At 66.3% G+C, this 15,797-nt stretch overlaps 1 protein-coding gene across 7 annotated transcripts; it reads left to right on the forward strand.

Moving 5' to 3' along the window:
- Window positions 1-926: 926 nt before the first annotated feature.
- RBBP8NL (RBBP8 N-terminal like) lies at window positions 927-15,793 on the forward strand. Of its 7 annotated transcripts, none has more exons than XM_060122527.1 (14): window positions 927-1,039; window positions 7,130-7,281; window positions 8,349-8,391; window positions 8,908-9,003; window positions 9,320-9,432; window positions 9,871-9,943; window positions 10,291-10,421; window positions 10,564-10,646; window positions 10,900-11,066; window positions 11,661-12,348; window positions 12,599-12,725; window positions 13,223-13,293; window positions 13,392-13,518; window positions 15,174-15,793. In XM_060122527.1, the coding sequence occupies exons 2-14, from the start codon at window positions 7,221-7,223 to the stop codon at window positions 15,191-15,193; spliced, it is 1,800 nt and encodes a 599-aa protein (XP_059978510.1). In that variant the 5' UTR covers window positions 927-1,039; window positions 7,130-7,220; the 3' UTR covers window positions 15,194-15,793. The 7 variants fall into 7 exon arrangements, with proteins under 7 accessions (XP_059978510.1, XP_059978516.1, XP_059978511.1 ...); XM_060122533.1 differs by lacking the exon at window positions 15,174-15,793 and adding an exon at window positions 14,174-14,232; XM_060122528.1 differs by lacking the exon at window positions 13,392-13,518.
- Window positions 15,794-15,797: the final 4 nt, after the last annotated feature.

Genomic DNA, 15,797 nt, shown 5'->3' on the forward strand with positions numbered 1-15,797 from the left:
GCCTGCGGAGTGCCGCTGCTCCCCTGAGAGCCCGGGGCCGGCCAGCAGTGACCAGCAGAGGCCTCACCAGGGAGCAGGAAGTACCTCTGGGACCTCACCAGGGCACTGGCCTGGAGCCTGGGTCCTCCCCCACTGAGCCCTGAGCACTCCCTGGGGTTCCCTCGGGCGCCCTTGGGGGAGGGCTCCTGCGCAGAGCTGGAGTTGGGGGGAGGGGAGCACAAGGCGGGGGCTGGCGGAGGGAGCAGGGGAGTGGGGGAGGGCTGTGGGCGAGCGGGGGAGGGGCGGTCAGCGGCTGCGGCCCCCGGAGCACAGTGTCCCGGAGCGGAGGACCGGCTCCTCCTGCACTCACCACCCCACAGGGCACCCCAGGCTGCCCTGAGACCCAGAGGTGCCCACCCGCCTGGGCCACCTGCCTGCTCTCCTCTGGGGTGGGAGTGCGGAGGGGGCAGTGCCCCGCAGGGGCCTCCCACCCGGCAGGGCCACTGCCAACCCCACTCCTGGATGTCCATCTACAGAGCTCTGATAGGGACAGGCCTGCCGTCATTATCCCCAGTTTACAGACAAGGAAACTGAGGCCAGAAAGGTCAGCCTGCGGGAGCCAGGGGGAGAGGCGGGAGGCACCGCTGCCGCCCGCCTCTGCCCCAAGGTGACAACTGCTCCCTCCTGCCCGCCCTGCCTGCCCCCGCTGCCCTGCCCCTCGCGTCGGTGTCCAGGCCCTGGATTCTCCTTGCTGCCCGGCCCACTCCGGCCAGAGGCACGGGCCAGGCGATAATTATGGGGGAACAATCCCATCTCTATGAGGGTTCAGACCCAACCCGTTTTGCCACTTTCTGTGCGATGGCAGAACCCGTTGGGCGGCTTTGGGCAGTCTCTGCCTCTTTTCTGCTCCTGGCCGGGGGAATCAAAAACCTGTCAAGCGGGTTTGGCCAAAATTATGTCTTGTTCTCAAGCAAGTTCACAGCGCTGGCTTCTATCTCTCGGGCAGGACATTCCAGATCGGAGCGGAGGTCCACGGAGGTCGATGCGGACGGGGGGCCCTGTGAGTACCTTCAGCAGTCGGGGGCAAGGGATGGGGTCGCATGAGCTGGGGTCACTGTCGGGGTGCCTGCCACGAAGGCGGAGGCCCAGCCCCTGCTTGCCGGGCAGGAGGTGGGCCCGGCAGCGGAGCTGGCCTAGGGGACACAGCCACCTGCTCTGGGGCACCCGGTCCAGGGGACCGAGTGGGGGCAGGGACCTCAGTGCGCTTCCTGGGCAGAGGGGCTGGGTGAGCCAAGGCAGGGCCTGGCACTGCCCGTCGCCGGGTGAGGGTCTGGGGGCACCAGCAAGGGGCCGGTGGCCTGCCACTTCATCCGGGACCTGCCCCACTGCCTAGACCCTCCCGGGTCAGAAAGGGTGCAGCTGAGGAGTGAGGGGTGGTGCGTGGCGCAGCCAGCCCCGGCTCAGAGCCGGGCACGGTGGGGCACTGGCTGCCCTCAGCCCGCTGTCCCCTGGGGGCCTCGGGTCCGGCTCAGCTGCCCCAGCCAGGCCTCTGGGAGGCAGCCCACGAAGGCACCGCAGCCTTTTTTTAAAAAAAACTTTATTTATTTACTTACTTGGTCGCACCAGGACTTAGTTGTGGCTTGCGAACTCTTAGTTGCAGCACATGGAATCTAGTTCCCTGACCAGGGATCAGACTTGGGCGTCCTGCATTGGGAGCGCAGAGTCTTACCCACTGGACCGCCAGGGAAGTCCCCCGGCCCATCCTCGAGGAGTCAGGTTGCAGGGCCCGCTGTTACCTGAGCCACCCAGCCTGCCTTGCGCCTCTGTGCATGTGTGCACACACACGTGCAACCCACGAGTATGTGCACACACGTGCAGGCAGCTCTCCCCGTGCCCATGCAGTGTTGTGTGTGCAGCGGGGGAGGTGGCTGAGGGCGGCACCCACGTGCTTGGCGTTTCTCGGGTGTGCGCATGCGTGTTGGGATACTGTTGTGTCTGTATGTGTGGGTGTGGGCATCACACATGTGTGCACGTGTGTCATGGGTCTACGTGTCTGGCAGTGTCAGAAACCATCCCGGCAGTGGCACCTCTCTGGACTCAACCTGCCATCTGACCTTGCCCAGGAGGTCGCCAGGGGGATGCACTGGCCATGTCCCTTGCAAGCTGGTGACTGTGGACAGGTGACATCACTCTGAGCTGCAGGTTCCTCATGTGGAAAGTGGGGACTGCCGGGGCCACCCCCTGGGCCCCATGAGCCCAGTGACACTGCACGTGACACTCCTGCCGGGCGCCGGGACGTGAGGGCTGGCAGGCGGGCCCCTGACCACCTGTGGTCGATGGGCACTGGATGCCCACCACATCGATGAGACCCGACAGCCCGAGGTGGTGGCGCAGACTCCCTCCAGCCTCCAGGAGCTGGGCCAGGACACCCCCCCCCGTCTGTTTTGTGGCCTAAGACACTGAGGCACAGCCGGGACAGTGACTTGGCTAAAGGTGCCAGGGAAGGGGCTTCACCTGTCACCACTGAGGCCACACAGAGACACCAGAGCCTCTTCCCTGCGTCGAACCTCAGTGCCTGAATCTGTAGAATGGGACAGTCAGAGCCTTCTCAGAAGGCCGGGCGAGCTCCAATCACACGTGTGGGCCGAGCCTGGGCACGCAGCAGGTGCTCCGTAAATGCTCGTGCCAAGAACATTCAAAGGGCTTGGACGGTGTGCCCGGCCCTGCATGGTCCCCTGGTGACAGGCAGGCTGAGTGTCCCTGGGATCACTCCGCTTCTTCAGAGGAGCTCTGGGACGTTGCAGGGCCCCTGCAGTAGACGCCACACAGCGTGTAGGGCCCCGGCCCAGTGCTTGGCTGACTGGACGCTCCGGAAACCTAGGCCCCCGCTATCGTTACTGCTGTGTCGTTGTCCTTGTGTTATGGGAAGGTGGGTGGACAGATGAGTGGCAGAGAAGGAGTATAACCGGGGGCTGGGTGCTTCTGCACCCGAGGGACCTGCTGGAGGAGAGGCCCCAACAGGGGCGGCGGCGGCCAGGCAGTGAGGAGTCTGGGGCCCCGGCGGACCCAGGAGCAAAGCAAGAGCCTCACCGCCATGGGCCAGGGCCCCAGCGGGCGCCTCGGTGGCCTCCTCTGTGCAGGGGGTCCAGGGGGCACCTCCCCCAGACACGGCGCCAAGATCCCGTGGACCCTGTGAGCGTCTGCGCAGTGAGCGAGTGTGCACCATCACTGCTGGACGCTGAGACCTCTGCCCTGAACTCGGTCGGGGGGCGTTCTTGTCCTCCTGCAAAGGGCGTTTGTGGCAATGGCCCTTGAACTTGTCCAAGGGAGAAGGGGCTCCTGTAAGCTGCACCTCTGGACTCCTGGGGCCGCCTGTGGGGGAGGTCCTGGTGGGGGCACGGCACGCGGGGGACGCAGGGTCTCCACCCGCAGTTAACTGAGCACCTGCCAGTGCTGAGTACACGTCACCCGGACATGTGTCACCTGGACACACGTTACTTGGTGGAGCCTAACAACAACCTGATATGGGGGTGGAATTACCCCCCAGATGAGGAAACCGAGGCTCAGAGAGGTAAAGCGCTTGTCCCGGTCACGCAGAGGGTGAAGGCAGGACAGGGGCCTCTGGGCTTGGAGGTCCTCTGCCCTGTGTGAGTGGCAGGTGGGCAGGGTCACTGGCGCAGCTGACCCCCAGCCCTTCCCTCCCACCTGCTCCTTCCGGGGCTCCTCCCAGCCTGAGCATCCCGAGTAGGAGGGGCTGGGATCCCTGCAGGACCCTGGGGAGCAGCTCTCAGGCCTCTGCCCCCAGGCCCACCCCCACCCCAGCCAGCAACTCAGGCCACCCTCCCCTGTACGCAGGCCCCCCGGCCCAGAGGCAGCAGCCCGGAGCCCTACCCCACAGGCCTGCCCCCTCATCCTAGCACCACTGCAGCCCCACCCCAGGCCTGGGGGAGAGCCCTCCTGCCTGGAGTTCCCTGAACCCCCAGCGCCCCACCCGGCGGCTCTGCACACCTGGCAAACACAGCGCGGCCACCGGGGAGGGCTGGGCCCCCAAGCCCTGGCAGGAGACCCTGTGCACTTCTACAGTGGGGATTCTTCCTACTCACAGCCACCACATCCACCTCGGGTGGGGGCCCGCCTCCCTCCTCCTCCTGCCGCTTCCTTGGACCCTCCCTGCAACGAGGGTGGGGCTGGGACAGGGGCTGCCCCAGGAGACTGTCTACTTCACAGGCCAAACGCCCTTCTGTCACCTGCCTGCCCAGGGAAGTCACACCACCCCCATGGCACTGTCACCAGGGCCTGGATAGCCCTGGTCCTCCCTGGGAAATGCGGGGCTCCCAGCAAGATGCATCCCTTCCAGCTGTGCCCCCAGCCGCTTGCGCATCCTGCCCAGGACCCTGCCCACCATGCAGGAGGGTGTCTCCCCTGCCCATCAGAGACCCCGAGAGGGGCAGCCGGGCGGGGCCCTGGGTGGCTTGTGACGGTTTGGATACAGAGAGGAGCCAGGGTGTGGGGGACAGAGGGTGCCCTGGGCCGTTACCAACAGGGCCTCCACACCACACGGAACGGTGCTGGTCTCTCACTCAGACTTGGTGTCCACAGAGCCTCTCCCAGCCCCAGGGGCACTGCAGGCTCCCTGGGGCGGCTCCTTTACGAGCATTGGCCCAGCCCACATGCGGCAGCAGGCAGCAGGCTCCGGCTCTGATGCGGAAGAACCGCCTGACAGACGGGTCTGGGTGGAATTTCAGGCGCAGTGGCTCGGCCCCTCCCTGGCCAACCTCCCCCAGCCCGCAGGGAGCCCGAGCCCATGGCGGGAGGGGGGCGGGGGGGCCCTCCCAGTCTTATCTCCCAGAAGCCCCACCGCAAAATAAAGAAGGGCAGAGCCGGCAGAGCAGGGCACCTGGTCCAAGGCGGCGAGGGCGCATCCTCAGCACCAGAGTGAATTCAAGCCCCGACCCCCGCTTCCCACTGGGTGGCCAGGGAGCGTGACTTGATCTCTCTGGGCCTCAGTTTCCCCGTCTGGAAAGTGGGCTCCTCGCAACGTCATCAGGGTTAGATGGGTTCAGGAAGTGGGGCCGGGGTTATCAGGCACACCCCGCTCGAGCCCTGGTCTCCCCCAGCCTCTGCAATTCAGCATCTTTTCCCCTAACTTGCCAGGACATCCCTCTGGCTCCTGGCCTCGAGGAGGGGGACCCTCCCAAGCCCCCCTTGTTCCCAGAGCCCTCACCCACCCGACACAGAGCTGTCATGCGACGCCCCCACTCCCCTGGCGCCAGGCAGGTCTACAGTGAGTTTGGGGAGCCCCACCTTCCCGCCGCTCACCCCCCCAGCACACCCCATTTGGCCCTTCCCGCCAGCTCCCGTGGCCAGCACAGGACGCAGGACTGCGCTCTGTCCTCTTGCTTGTCCCAGCCTCGAGGCTTCCCCGGTACTCTGACCTTGACCTGGGGTTCGAGGACCCAGTTGAAAGCCAGGCTCCACTGTCCAGTCTCCCCTCAGGCAGCTCGCCCTGGCCCCTGGCTTCTCGTGGGATCACAGGGCCTGCTCGCCTCAGTTACTGATCCCACCGCCCCAGGGTGCCCGCCACCCCAACTTCTGAGAGCCCAGAGCTGTTGTGCCTCTTCTGCACTCCCGGTGAGTGATTCCCACAGCGGGCACCCCCACTCTGCAGTGTGGGAACCGTAATGCTCCTGCCACTGCAGGACACTCGCCAGCAGGCATTTGAGGGTCTCCAGTTTGGAGACTGCTGCTGCAAACACTCCAGTCTCGGGGCAAACTTTGAAATGCAAGCGAGACCACGCCCCTCCTTCAGTGTGCCCTGGGGGGAATCAGGCATGGCCTCCCGCAGGGAGCTTTGAGCAGAGGTCCCCAGGGCTTGCGCAGAGAGTGCCTCCTGGGGAGAGGCATGGAAGCTGGGGTGGCCAATGCAGAGCCGGCAGTGCACCAGCGGTGGGGTGGTGGCTTGGGCCAGGCGGGCGCCATGAAAGAAAGAAAGGTGAGGTCCTGGGGCAGGTTCCGGGAATACAGAAGGCAAACCGAGAACCGCTGCCGACAGGTCAGGGCAGGGAGCCGGCAGGTGAGTCGCGAGTGCCAGGACCCCGGACGCTCATTTTCAGGGTCAGCTGACCGCCAGGGCTCCTCAGGCTAAGTGCAAGGAGGGAACAGAGGGGCCGCTGATGGCGGGGGTCTTTACTGGTGGCATCTGCGCTGATCGGGCTCTGCGAGCTGTGCGTCTGACTCCCAGCTCTGTGACAGATGGTGACACAGAGCTGGACAGTGGCGGCCAATGGTGGCCTCGGTACCCACCACCAGAGGTCTGCCACAGGGACGGAGGGGCTCTCGCCTGGTGGAGGGTGGCGCCTGGCACCATGGTGAGGAAGCTGTCGCTGGGCTGAGCCCCGGCCTCACACCCAGCTCCAAGGAGTTGGACCCCATGGGACCCCGCAGGATACTCACCAGTGCCCACTAGACAGGCACCGTGGCCACTGCCCGAAGGAGGAGAGTGCGGCTCAGAGGGGCCAGGGCTCACGGTGGTCACACCGTCCAGCTCCCAGCTTAGGCTAGGCTCCCAACCCCACACTCTTAATTTTTAGCAAACACTTCATGGAGGTGAAACACAGGCAGGAAAAAGGGCCCAGGCCACAAGGGGCGGCTGGGTAGAGTTCCACCTATGCACAGTCTCCAGCTCCTGCAGGGGAAACAACCAGCCGGCCCCCAAAGGCCCCGCCATGGCCCCACGGGGCCGTCCATGCCACTGCGGGCACCTGGGCCCCACCGAGGGGGCTCTCCCAGCGGATGAACGCGCCCTGGCTGGCCGATCCGCTGGCCGCGGGCAGGCAAGGGCATCTCCGGTCTGGGGCCTCGTCAACACGCGTCGCAGGCACCGTCGCGGCCCCAGCACCAAGCAGGAACTGGCGTCTTCAGGCATCCGCTTTGCTGTGAGGACTGGATTAGGGAGTTGAGATTAAGTGAGAATGTCCCATCCCTCTATGTGCCCCTCAGGTATGGACATGGCCCAGTGGGTGGTCACAAGACAGGACTCCCACACCCCCTGGGACCGGCACCCACCTCCTCTCCAGGCTACTGCTGGACCCTACATCCCACAGGCCCTTCCTGAGCTAATGTGACCGTCTCCGCACTTTCTGCTCCATAGGCTGGAAATGGAGGGGCAGTAGAGCCCAAGGGGCCACCCCTACACCTGGAGCACAGAGGGGCCTGGGCCAGGGCCAGGGCCACGGGAAGCCATGGAGAGCTTCATGGAGTCGCTAAACCGGCTAAAGGACGTCCATGAGAATGAGATCACGGGTGAGCGTCTCAGGATGGACAAACCCTCACCCGGACAGCAGTCTAAGGGCCAAAGTCAGGCCGGGGGGCTCCCACACATCGCCTCCAAATCTCGCCAAACCTGGGGACCTTGCCTTCCAGGCCCAGAAGGGGGGTCCTGACCCAGAGCCCAGAGCTGCAAGCGGTCAGGAGCCCAGCCTCAGACCAGCGCCTCCGATCGCAGCCCTGGAGGAGTGGTCCCTGAATGGTCAGCTAGCATCAGAGCAAAAGTTAAAAGCCAGCCTGGTCACAGACCCCGAGAAGCTCTGGCCAAGACCGGCCCCTTTCCCAAGGTGGGGACCTCAGTGTCCCCCAAAAGCGAGGTCACCTACTTCCCTACTAGCAATGGGATCTCAAGGCTCCAGAGGCCTGTCTAGAGCTCTCCAGGGCGCTGAGCTGAAATCCCTCTGCTCCCCTCCAGGACCCCCAGGCTGAGGTCTGCTCAGTCGGATTTTCCCGCCGGCAACAGGGCTGCAGCCACACCACTCCCTTCACTCCAGTGCCCGGGCCACACCCTCCCGAGACCTTTGTGAGAGCGCTCACACCCGGAAGCCCGAAAGGGCCTGGGCCACCTCCCCCAGAGGCCCAGAGGGGCAGGGGCTGCTTGGGCTAGCCTAGGGCCCAAGCCAGACCACGATGAGGTGGGGGAGAGGGGGTCTGCTGGGGGCTCCCCCAAGGGCCCATTTTATTTCAACGCTGGCAGCACCCGAAAAACATTCCTCTTGGGACTTGACCAGGTAGCTGGTCACTCCCAGCATCAGGGTCCCTCCCCATCTCCAGACAGACACCAGAGCCAGAGACCCCAGGGAGGGGAGAGGCTGGGCCCGCACTGGGTCCCAGGCAGCCAGGAGAGGGGGCGGAAGCTGTCAGCAGGTGCAGACTGGGAGCCCGCCCAGGGGGCGACCTCAGGGAGTCAGTGAGGGAACCCAGGTGGCAGGTGTCTGGAGAAGGCCCTGCCAGACAGCCGGGGACAGGAAACGCCCCAGCTCTGCTGCAGGGGTGGCAGCACGGCTGGGCCTGACCCTCTGCTCCTTTCCTCACTCCTCCAGGCCTGCAGAACAAGCTTCTGGAACTGAACTCAGAGAGGTGCCGGTGAGTGAGGACAGGCCCTGGGCCAGCAGATGGGAAGGGCAGCGGCTCCCCAGCCGCTCACGCGCACGCCCGCAGCCCCAGGGCTCTGGAACTGCCACCAGCTGTGATGCAGAAGCAGACACTGAGGCTCGGCTTGGGGGGTGGGGGAGTCTCTGGTCCAAGGTCCAAGCCCCTCCCCCAGTGAACAGGGACCCTCCAGGGGGCTGGGCAAGCCGCGTCCATGCAGGGCGCCTCCGGGACCAATCATTATCAACAGGAGGACCCGTCGTGAGTCTGGGAGACCCGGGGGCCGGCTCCCCAGGTCCCCATTGCACAGATGAGGCTGCAGGTGGCACATGGGTGAGACAGGGTCCCCAGGGAGGCCGCGAACACTCTCGCTTGGGCGTGCTGGCATTGCCCTTGCAAGGCCCCACTTCTCAAGGCAGTCCCAGGCCAGGGAGAGGCTGGCGGGGCAGCGCCGGCCCCGGCAGAGCAACATGCGCACGGCGGCCCTTCCCCCCCGCCCCCCCACCGCAGGGACGCCCAGAGGGCGGAGGAGCTCTGTGCCAAGAACCGTCAGCTCAGGGAGCAGCAGAGGGCGCTGAAGGAGAACCTGCGGGCGCTGGAGAACAGGTGGGGGCACCTAACACCACGCTCACGATGGGGGCAGGACGCACAGGGAAGCCGAGGAGGGTTCTGCGGAGAACGAGTTTGGGAAGCTCCGGCATAAATTAACCACCGCAGGAAGTCTCAGAGCCTTAAGTAAATTGCATTTTCAAGGTTCCTTCCCAAACTCAACGGCACATGGAGCGCTTAGCCCCCGGGGTAGGGGTGAGGCGGGGCTTCCACGGAACACACTTTGGGAAAGGCAGGGCTCGTCCAGGGAGGGGGGCAGTGCGGGTCCCAGGCTCCCTGCTCAGAGCGGCCTCTCGCCTCCTCGCCCCCGCAGGCTGCGGGCCGGCCTGTGCGACCGCTGCATGGTCACCCAGGAGCTGGCCAGGAAGAAGCAGCAGGAGTTCGAGAGCTCCCTGCTCCAGAGCCTGCAGCATGTCTTCCTACTCAGTGAGCCCAGCCCCGGCGTCCCTCCCGTGGGGGCCGGCGATCCCCCAGGGCCCGCCCAGACCGACGAGGGGTCTCGGGGAAAGGGGAAGAGGCGATCTGGGCCACGCCATCTGGCCCACACCCCAACTCACAGACAAATGGTGCAAAGCCCCCTGCTGGCGCCCACATGCCCCCCACTGGTCAGTTACCCAGGCAGGGGGCGTCCCTGCCCTCTCGGGGCCTCAGCTCCCACCTTCCATGATGAGGAGGGTCCTGCTGAGCCATGAGGTCTCATAGGGTCTGCCGATGAGGACACGCCCCTTTCTCTCGGCGCGACGGTGGGGTGGGGGGTGTCCCTGGGGGCTGGGGCCAGGACAGGAGGGGCTCCTGGGGGCTGTGAGGGCCCCACCCCGCCCTGCTTCCCCTCCCCCAGTCCCTCCTAATCAGCGCCTTCTGCAGCGACCGAGCTGACCCGGCTGCAGGAGGAAAACGATGCCTTGAAGGAGGAGGTGAAGCAGCTGCGGGGCCCAGGGTGAGTGGGGGGAGGCACCAGGGCCCAGCAACCCTCACCCCACACACCTCAGCCACAGCAGGCACCCAGCACGTCCACGGGCCCCAGGCACGCGGCGCCGAGGGGAGGGGCTCCCCAGAGCAGATGCGACCTCCCCTGTTCTGCAAGCGCAGGTCCTAGAGCGGAGCTGGGCCCCAGCGCCCACGGCAGCTCTGATGCCTGGGCTCCACGGGGACATCGGTGCGAGCCGACGATGGTGGTCTTTCCTGGTCACCTGGGTCCCCAGGAGGGCGTCCTCGCCTTTCTGATCGCCTCTGGGACACTGCCCTCCCTTACCCACCCTGTTCTTGCCTCCCCTCTCGAGACAGGGCCAAGCCCCAGTTCAGGGAGGGTGCCCCAGGACCCCTGTCACCCCTGCTGTTCCCCTCCCTGGGCACCCGGAAGGCCGTCACTGAGAAGCCACTGGAAGGCCATGAGGAGGTGGAGGACGGCCACGCAGGTGCGGGTCCACGGGGAGGAGGGGCTGCTGGGGGGCAGGGGAGGCCAGGAGACTGGAGCCCCAGGACCGGGAAGCCCTCTGCGCTGAGCTGGCCCCTCTGAGCACCTCCCAACCATCCCACCCTCTGCTTCTCCTCCCACAGAAAGGCCGGTGGGGTACGGGACGTCTCCAGTAGCCAAAATCTCCCCGGGTGCCAACCTGCCTGAGCCCCGGGCCCCGGACATGGTGAGGGAGAGGGACACAGAGCCCACTCCTTCCTCTCCCCGGGCAGCCCGAGGCAGGAGGCTGGCAGCCGCCTGCCGCCAGCCCTGCTATGTGCCACGCACATGGCCCGTGCCAAGCAGGGACCCCTGAGCTCCTTGTGACATGGGTGGAGGCGAGGCTCAGAGCGGGTGGGTGACCTGCCCAAGGTCGCACAGAGAAAAGGGCAGAGGGCAGCAGCCAACCGCCCCCAGGCTGACCCATCTACCCCGTGCAGAGCCCCCAGCACATCTCCAACCAGCTACACGGGACCATCGCCGTGGTGCGGCCAGGGTCCCGGGCCTGCTCCGCCAACCGGGGCTCCGTCAACGGGACGTCCCCACTGCCGCCCCCCAGGAGCAGCCCTCCAAGCCCGTCTGGAGAGCACGGCCTCCCTCTGGACAGGTGAGGCCCAGCCCACCGCCGCCCCCGGGAGCAGCCTCAGTCGGGTACCCAGTCTCCTACTCTGGTCCCACCTTTGGGGAAGGGGCCAGAAGCCCAGGGGAGTCCCTCCCATTATCCCTCCAGGAGCCCCACCCTTCCCTGGCTTGGCCTTCCCAGCTACCCTGCCCGTAGCACAGTTCCCACGTGGCCATCTCCTGAATGGCCAGGGCGGGACAGGGGGACATGGGGGTTGGAGATGGGGACCGAGAGCCCCCGCAGAAGAGCCCACGCAAAGGCTCTCACCATGGTCTGAGACCACTCTCAGCGTCTGAGAGGAGACTGGGGGCAGGGCTGCAGTGGGCCCACGGGTGGGCTGGGTGCTCCAGGGGACCGGGCAGGCAGCCGACGCCCAGAAGAGGGAGAGGCCTTGGTGGCCAGGTCCCTCCTCAGAGCCCCCAGGCCCCAGGTCAACTCTGCCCAGGGGGCCCGGGCGTTCCCCTCCCAGCTACCCACCGTGTGACCTGGGCACTCGCCTCGCCTCCCCGGGCCCCCGGTCCTCCCTGTGAAACGGGGGTGACCGTGGGCCGTGGTCAGCAGGCTCCTCCTCGCCCACAGCTTCCTGCAGGCCTCTCTGCCCTCTGCCAAGCCCTGCAAGTCCCCGAAGAGCTCCCTCCAGGCTGACCGCCTCTGCCACCTGAACCGCCACCTGGCCCTGCCCCGTGGGAGCCCTCACAGCGGCCCCCAGCCCCCGGGCCTCAAGGCCGGGGAGGCGGAGGCCTGGGAGGAGCCCGTGGGTCTGCTGGGCCTGCCAGGCGCCCTGGCGGGCGTGCGGGACCCGCGGCTGGAGGGAGCGCTGCACCTGCTCCTGGCCCAGCAGCTGTGGGCGCGGGGGCGGGCGGGCGGTGCCGGGCTGAGGGGCCCACCGGTGCCGGGCAAGGCGCCACCCTCCCCGCCAGCCGGCCCCCACTCCGAGGGTCCCGGGGGCGGGGCGGCCTGGGCAGCCCTGCCCAGAGGGCAGCACCCACGGCCCGCAGGCCCAGGCAGTCCCCGGGCAAAGGAGGCCTCGGCCACACAGGACTACGTCCCAGACAAGCCCCTGGACCTCTCGGAGTGGGGCCGGGGCCGGGACGGCGCCCCCAAGCCTGCCAGCCCGCCAGGATCACTCAGCCCCCCAGGTGCCCACACGCCCAGCCCCAAGCCACCCCAGGGAGTGGAGCCCTCTGAACAGTCTGGGGTCCAGGGGCTCGGCGACTGCACCAAGGGGGCCGAAGAGGCAGAGGCGGAAGAGCCTCCACCTTCCACGGTAAAGGGACCAAGCCCTGTTCCTGGCCTCCACGCGCCCCGCCCAGAGCACCCAGCAGCCCCGGGCTGCTCTCCTCCCTCTGTTCCACCAGCCGGTTCCCAGGGGGAGAGCCTGGCCGCCTGAGTCACACCACACGGGAGACGGCTGACCCTCCAGCCCCAGCCAGGGTCCCGCAGGCTGCGCCCAGAGCCGGGCGAGGGCAGGGAAGTTGCCTCATGTGAACTCAAGTCACTTACTTGCTTCCCCCCAGGAACCCTCACATTCTCTCCCAGGCCCCAGCCTGCCCTCTCCAAGTGGGCCAGGACATGAGGACAGAGGGAGGCCAAAACTGCCCCCCTGCCCGCAAAGGCCTGATGGAGACAGCCACCCGGGTGAGGGTGAGTACTGGCGTCACGAGAACACAGCAAGTGGTACCACAGGGGGCGGGAGGTGCGGTGGTCAGCATCAGCTGGCGGCCCCTATCCCAGGACCTGGCTCAGCGCCCTGGGCCTGGCCAACCAAACCCTGGGGCTCGGACTTGCTTCCCCCCACCTACGGACCCAGAAAGCAGCTGGGGGCTCAGGGAGGGCATGTTTCTGACCACAGGCAATGAAGGGAGAGCATCTTAACAATTAGGGCTTCCGGGCAGGTAGGGAGTTCACCGTCACCCAGCAACCAAGCCAGGGGACACTCCAGCTGGTGGGGTCATTGTACGCGTGCTGGAGACGCTGGGCCTGGATTCAACCCCAAGGCAGGTTCCTCGGTCCCTCTGTGCCTCAGTTTCCTCATCTGAAGAGTTGTTGCCACTGGTCCTAGTACGGCAGGTTAGAGGCCTGTGCTTCCGCTAGACTCCCAGGCCACCAGCCTGGCCTGACCCACACCCTGCGTCCTGCAGAGCTCAGCAAAGCCCAAGGACAGCAGCTGGAGTCGGATGAGCTAGACAAGCCAGACACCTCGGACAGCGAGGTGGGTGCCCGGCCACACAGCAGGGTGAGATGGGGGCACCAGGGCTGCCCCAGGCTTCGGGGAGGGTCCTCAGCATGACCACACCCCCACCCCATCAGGTGGGCCTGAGCACCGAGGCGGGGGCCACGCAGAGCTTGCCAGCCGAGGGACCCAGGGGTTTCTGCGCCACGGAGCATGAGCGGGGCCCACAGAAGAGGAAGCGGGCCTCAGACCAGTGGAGCAAAGGTGGGCGGCCAGGGCTGGGCGGGGCGGCCACAGCACTGATGCCCCCACCCCACCTTTCTGGCTACTTGGAGCCCAGCAGCCAGCCCTGGAGCCTCTCCCGGAGCAGCCCTGTGATAGAGACCCGGGTCAGCCCTGCGTGAACCCTGACTGCACTTCTCGCGGGCTGGCCCTTTCACCCCCAGCCTGCTTCCCTCTGGAAAGGGGGCGATACCAGGGCTAGCGTGAGATTCCAGGGACACAGCTGAGGATGGTCGTATCGTCTTCGTTGTCACAGGGGAGAAGGGGCGTCCTGGGCCATGAGCAGCCCCCAGGCCTGGTGGTCCTGAACCCCTCCCCCTCTCCCAGTCCCACCAGGATGGGGTGGGCACTCCTGGACCCTCTTGTGCACCTTCCAAAAGGAGCAGCAGCAGAGGGTGCTGCTCCAGGGTGTGGGTGTGTTTGTTCCCTCTCGGGGTTCGGGGTTGCTCACGTGCTCGCCAAGGGTGGTACCTGTGGGCTTCCCCCACCCCCCGCTCCAGCCTCGGGTATCAGGACATCCTCCCACTTCCTGCTCCGGCCACAGTGGCAGCTCAGGCCAGGCCTCCGGGCGCCCACGAAAGCCTGAGAACGCCTGAGCTAGCTGATACTGCATGCTGCCTGGTGTTTGTCCAAGCAGGCCTGCGTCGCAGGCTGGGCTGTGGCCGCCACAATGCGCCATTGTTGCCGGGAAGGTGACTGCAGCCTGTGTTTGCCGGGTGAGCGGTGGAGGAGGCCAGCACGCCTGTGTGATCTCGTGGCACATCCCACTGGGCATTTTTGGAAGCTGTCCTGGTGGGCGCGGTCCAAAAGGGTGCACCGTGTCCGCCCCCACCCTCCACACTGAGTCAAGCCCACTCCCACCCTCACCCGCCCACCTGGGCCAGGGCAGGGCCTCCCCAGCAGGCACTCACAGGGCTGATCAGTGAGAACAGGACCCTTGCCCAGCTTGTGCCACATGGCTCAGCGCCAGGGGCAGCGCCCTTGTATCTTGTGCGCATGGAGCAGCTCAAGACAGCGTCCAGTCGTTACTGCCTTTGGGCCTCATGACCCAGCCCAGTGATGAATCATCACTGTTTCACAGATGGGGAAACTGAGGCTCAGAGATGGGGTAACTTGCCCAGGGTTACGGAGCTGGTACATGGGGTCAGGATTCCAACTTGATCTGTCTGACCTAGAACCTAGAGTTGGTTCTGCATCAGAGACGGGCCTGAAGCCCAGTATCTCGGCAGGTCCCACCTGTAAGGGTCTCAAGGACCAGATGCCCGTTCCCTGTGGCCGCAGAGGCAGGCCCATGGAAGCACCTAGCCCATGTCTTGGGGATTCTGAGAGAATTGCCCCGTGAGCTCGGCTTATCCAGAATGTCCCAGACCCTCTGCAAGGCGGCAAGGGAGGCATTGGGGCCAGGCTGACTCTAGGATCACACCTGGGAGAGGGTCTGTGCTTCCAGCAAATTCCCAAGGCTCACCCTCCAATCGGGCCCCTGCCCTGGTGTCCGTTGCTGTTGCAAACAAGTGTGGGCTCTTGAGTTCCCAGAAACTGCCCACGAGGCCCTGGGTGAGAGCCCAGTGTTGCTGCAAAAGAGGACACACAAGGCCACTACTGCGCCTCCTGGTCTAACCTCGGTCCACTTCCCACAGCCTCGAAGAAGCCGTCCTGAGGAATAAGGGACCTAGGGGAGCCAGGAGCCCGAGGGACCCCAAGGACGGCAGCCCCTCACCCATCACCAGCAGCTGGGAAGAGAGCCAGGGGCACCCCAGCTTGCCCAGCAGTGCTCCCCACCCGACTGCCCGCGGCCAGGACAGCCCACGCCGCCAGCCAGCAGACGGCCCCAGCAGCAGCGTAGCGGACTGGGTCCTGGCCCACATCCAAAGGGGGTGGGAAGGCCAAGAAGGCTGGTCTTCTGAACCCCTCTATCTCAGAAATGGTCTTGCACGCCACCCTCAGCCCAGCATCTGCTCCCTTGCAGGGAGTAGGGGCCTGGGAGGCCAGGGCGGCTCAAGCTCCAGCCCCGCCCCACCCCCACCCCTGCTGTGCACAGGCAGCCCTTCCTGGACAGTGCCCCCTCCTCCCACCAACTCCACTAGCATCCTGGACCCAAGCGGCTGCGAGCCTGGCGGCCCATTCCTGACGGGGCATGGAGCTCTGAGCAGTGGTCTCGGGCGCCCCCTCGTGGAGTCCCACAAACGGGTGCTGGGCAGTGAGGGCGCAGGAAGGCTGACGGCAGCACCTGGAAGCGGGGGTGGGGGGGGGGCGCCGGTCCC

This window comes from Lagenorhynchus albirostris, chromosome 15 (assembly GCF_949774975.1).
Source record: "Lagenorhynchus albirostris chromosome 15, mLagAlb1.1, whole genome shotgun sequence".
Lineage (NCBI taxonomy): Eukaryota > Metazoa > Chordata > Mammalia > Artiodactyla > Delphinidae > Lagenorhynchus > Lagenorhynchus albirostris.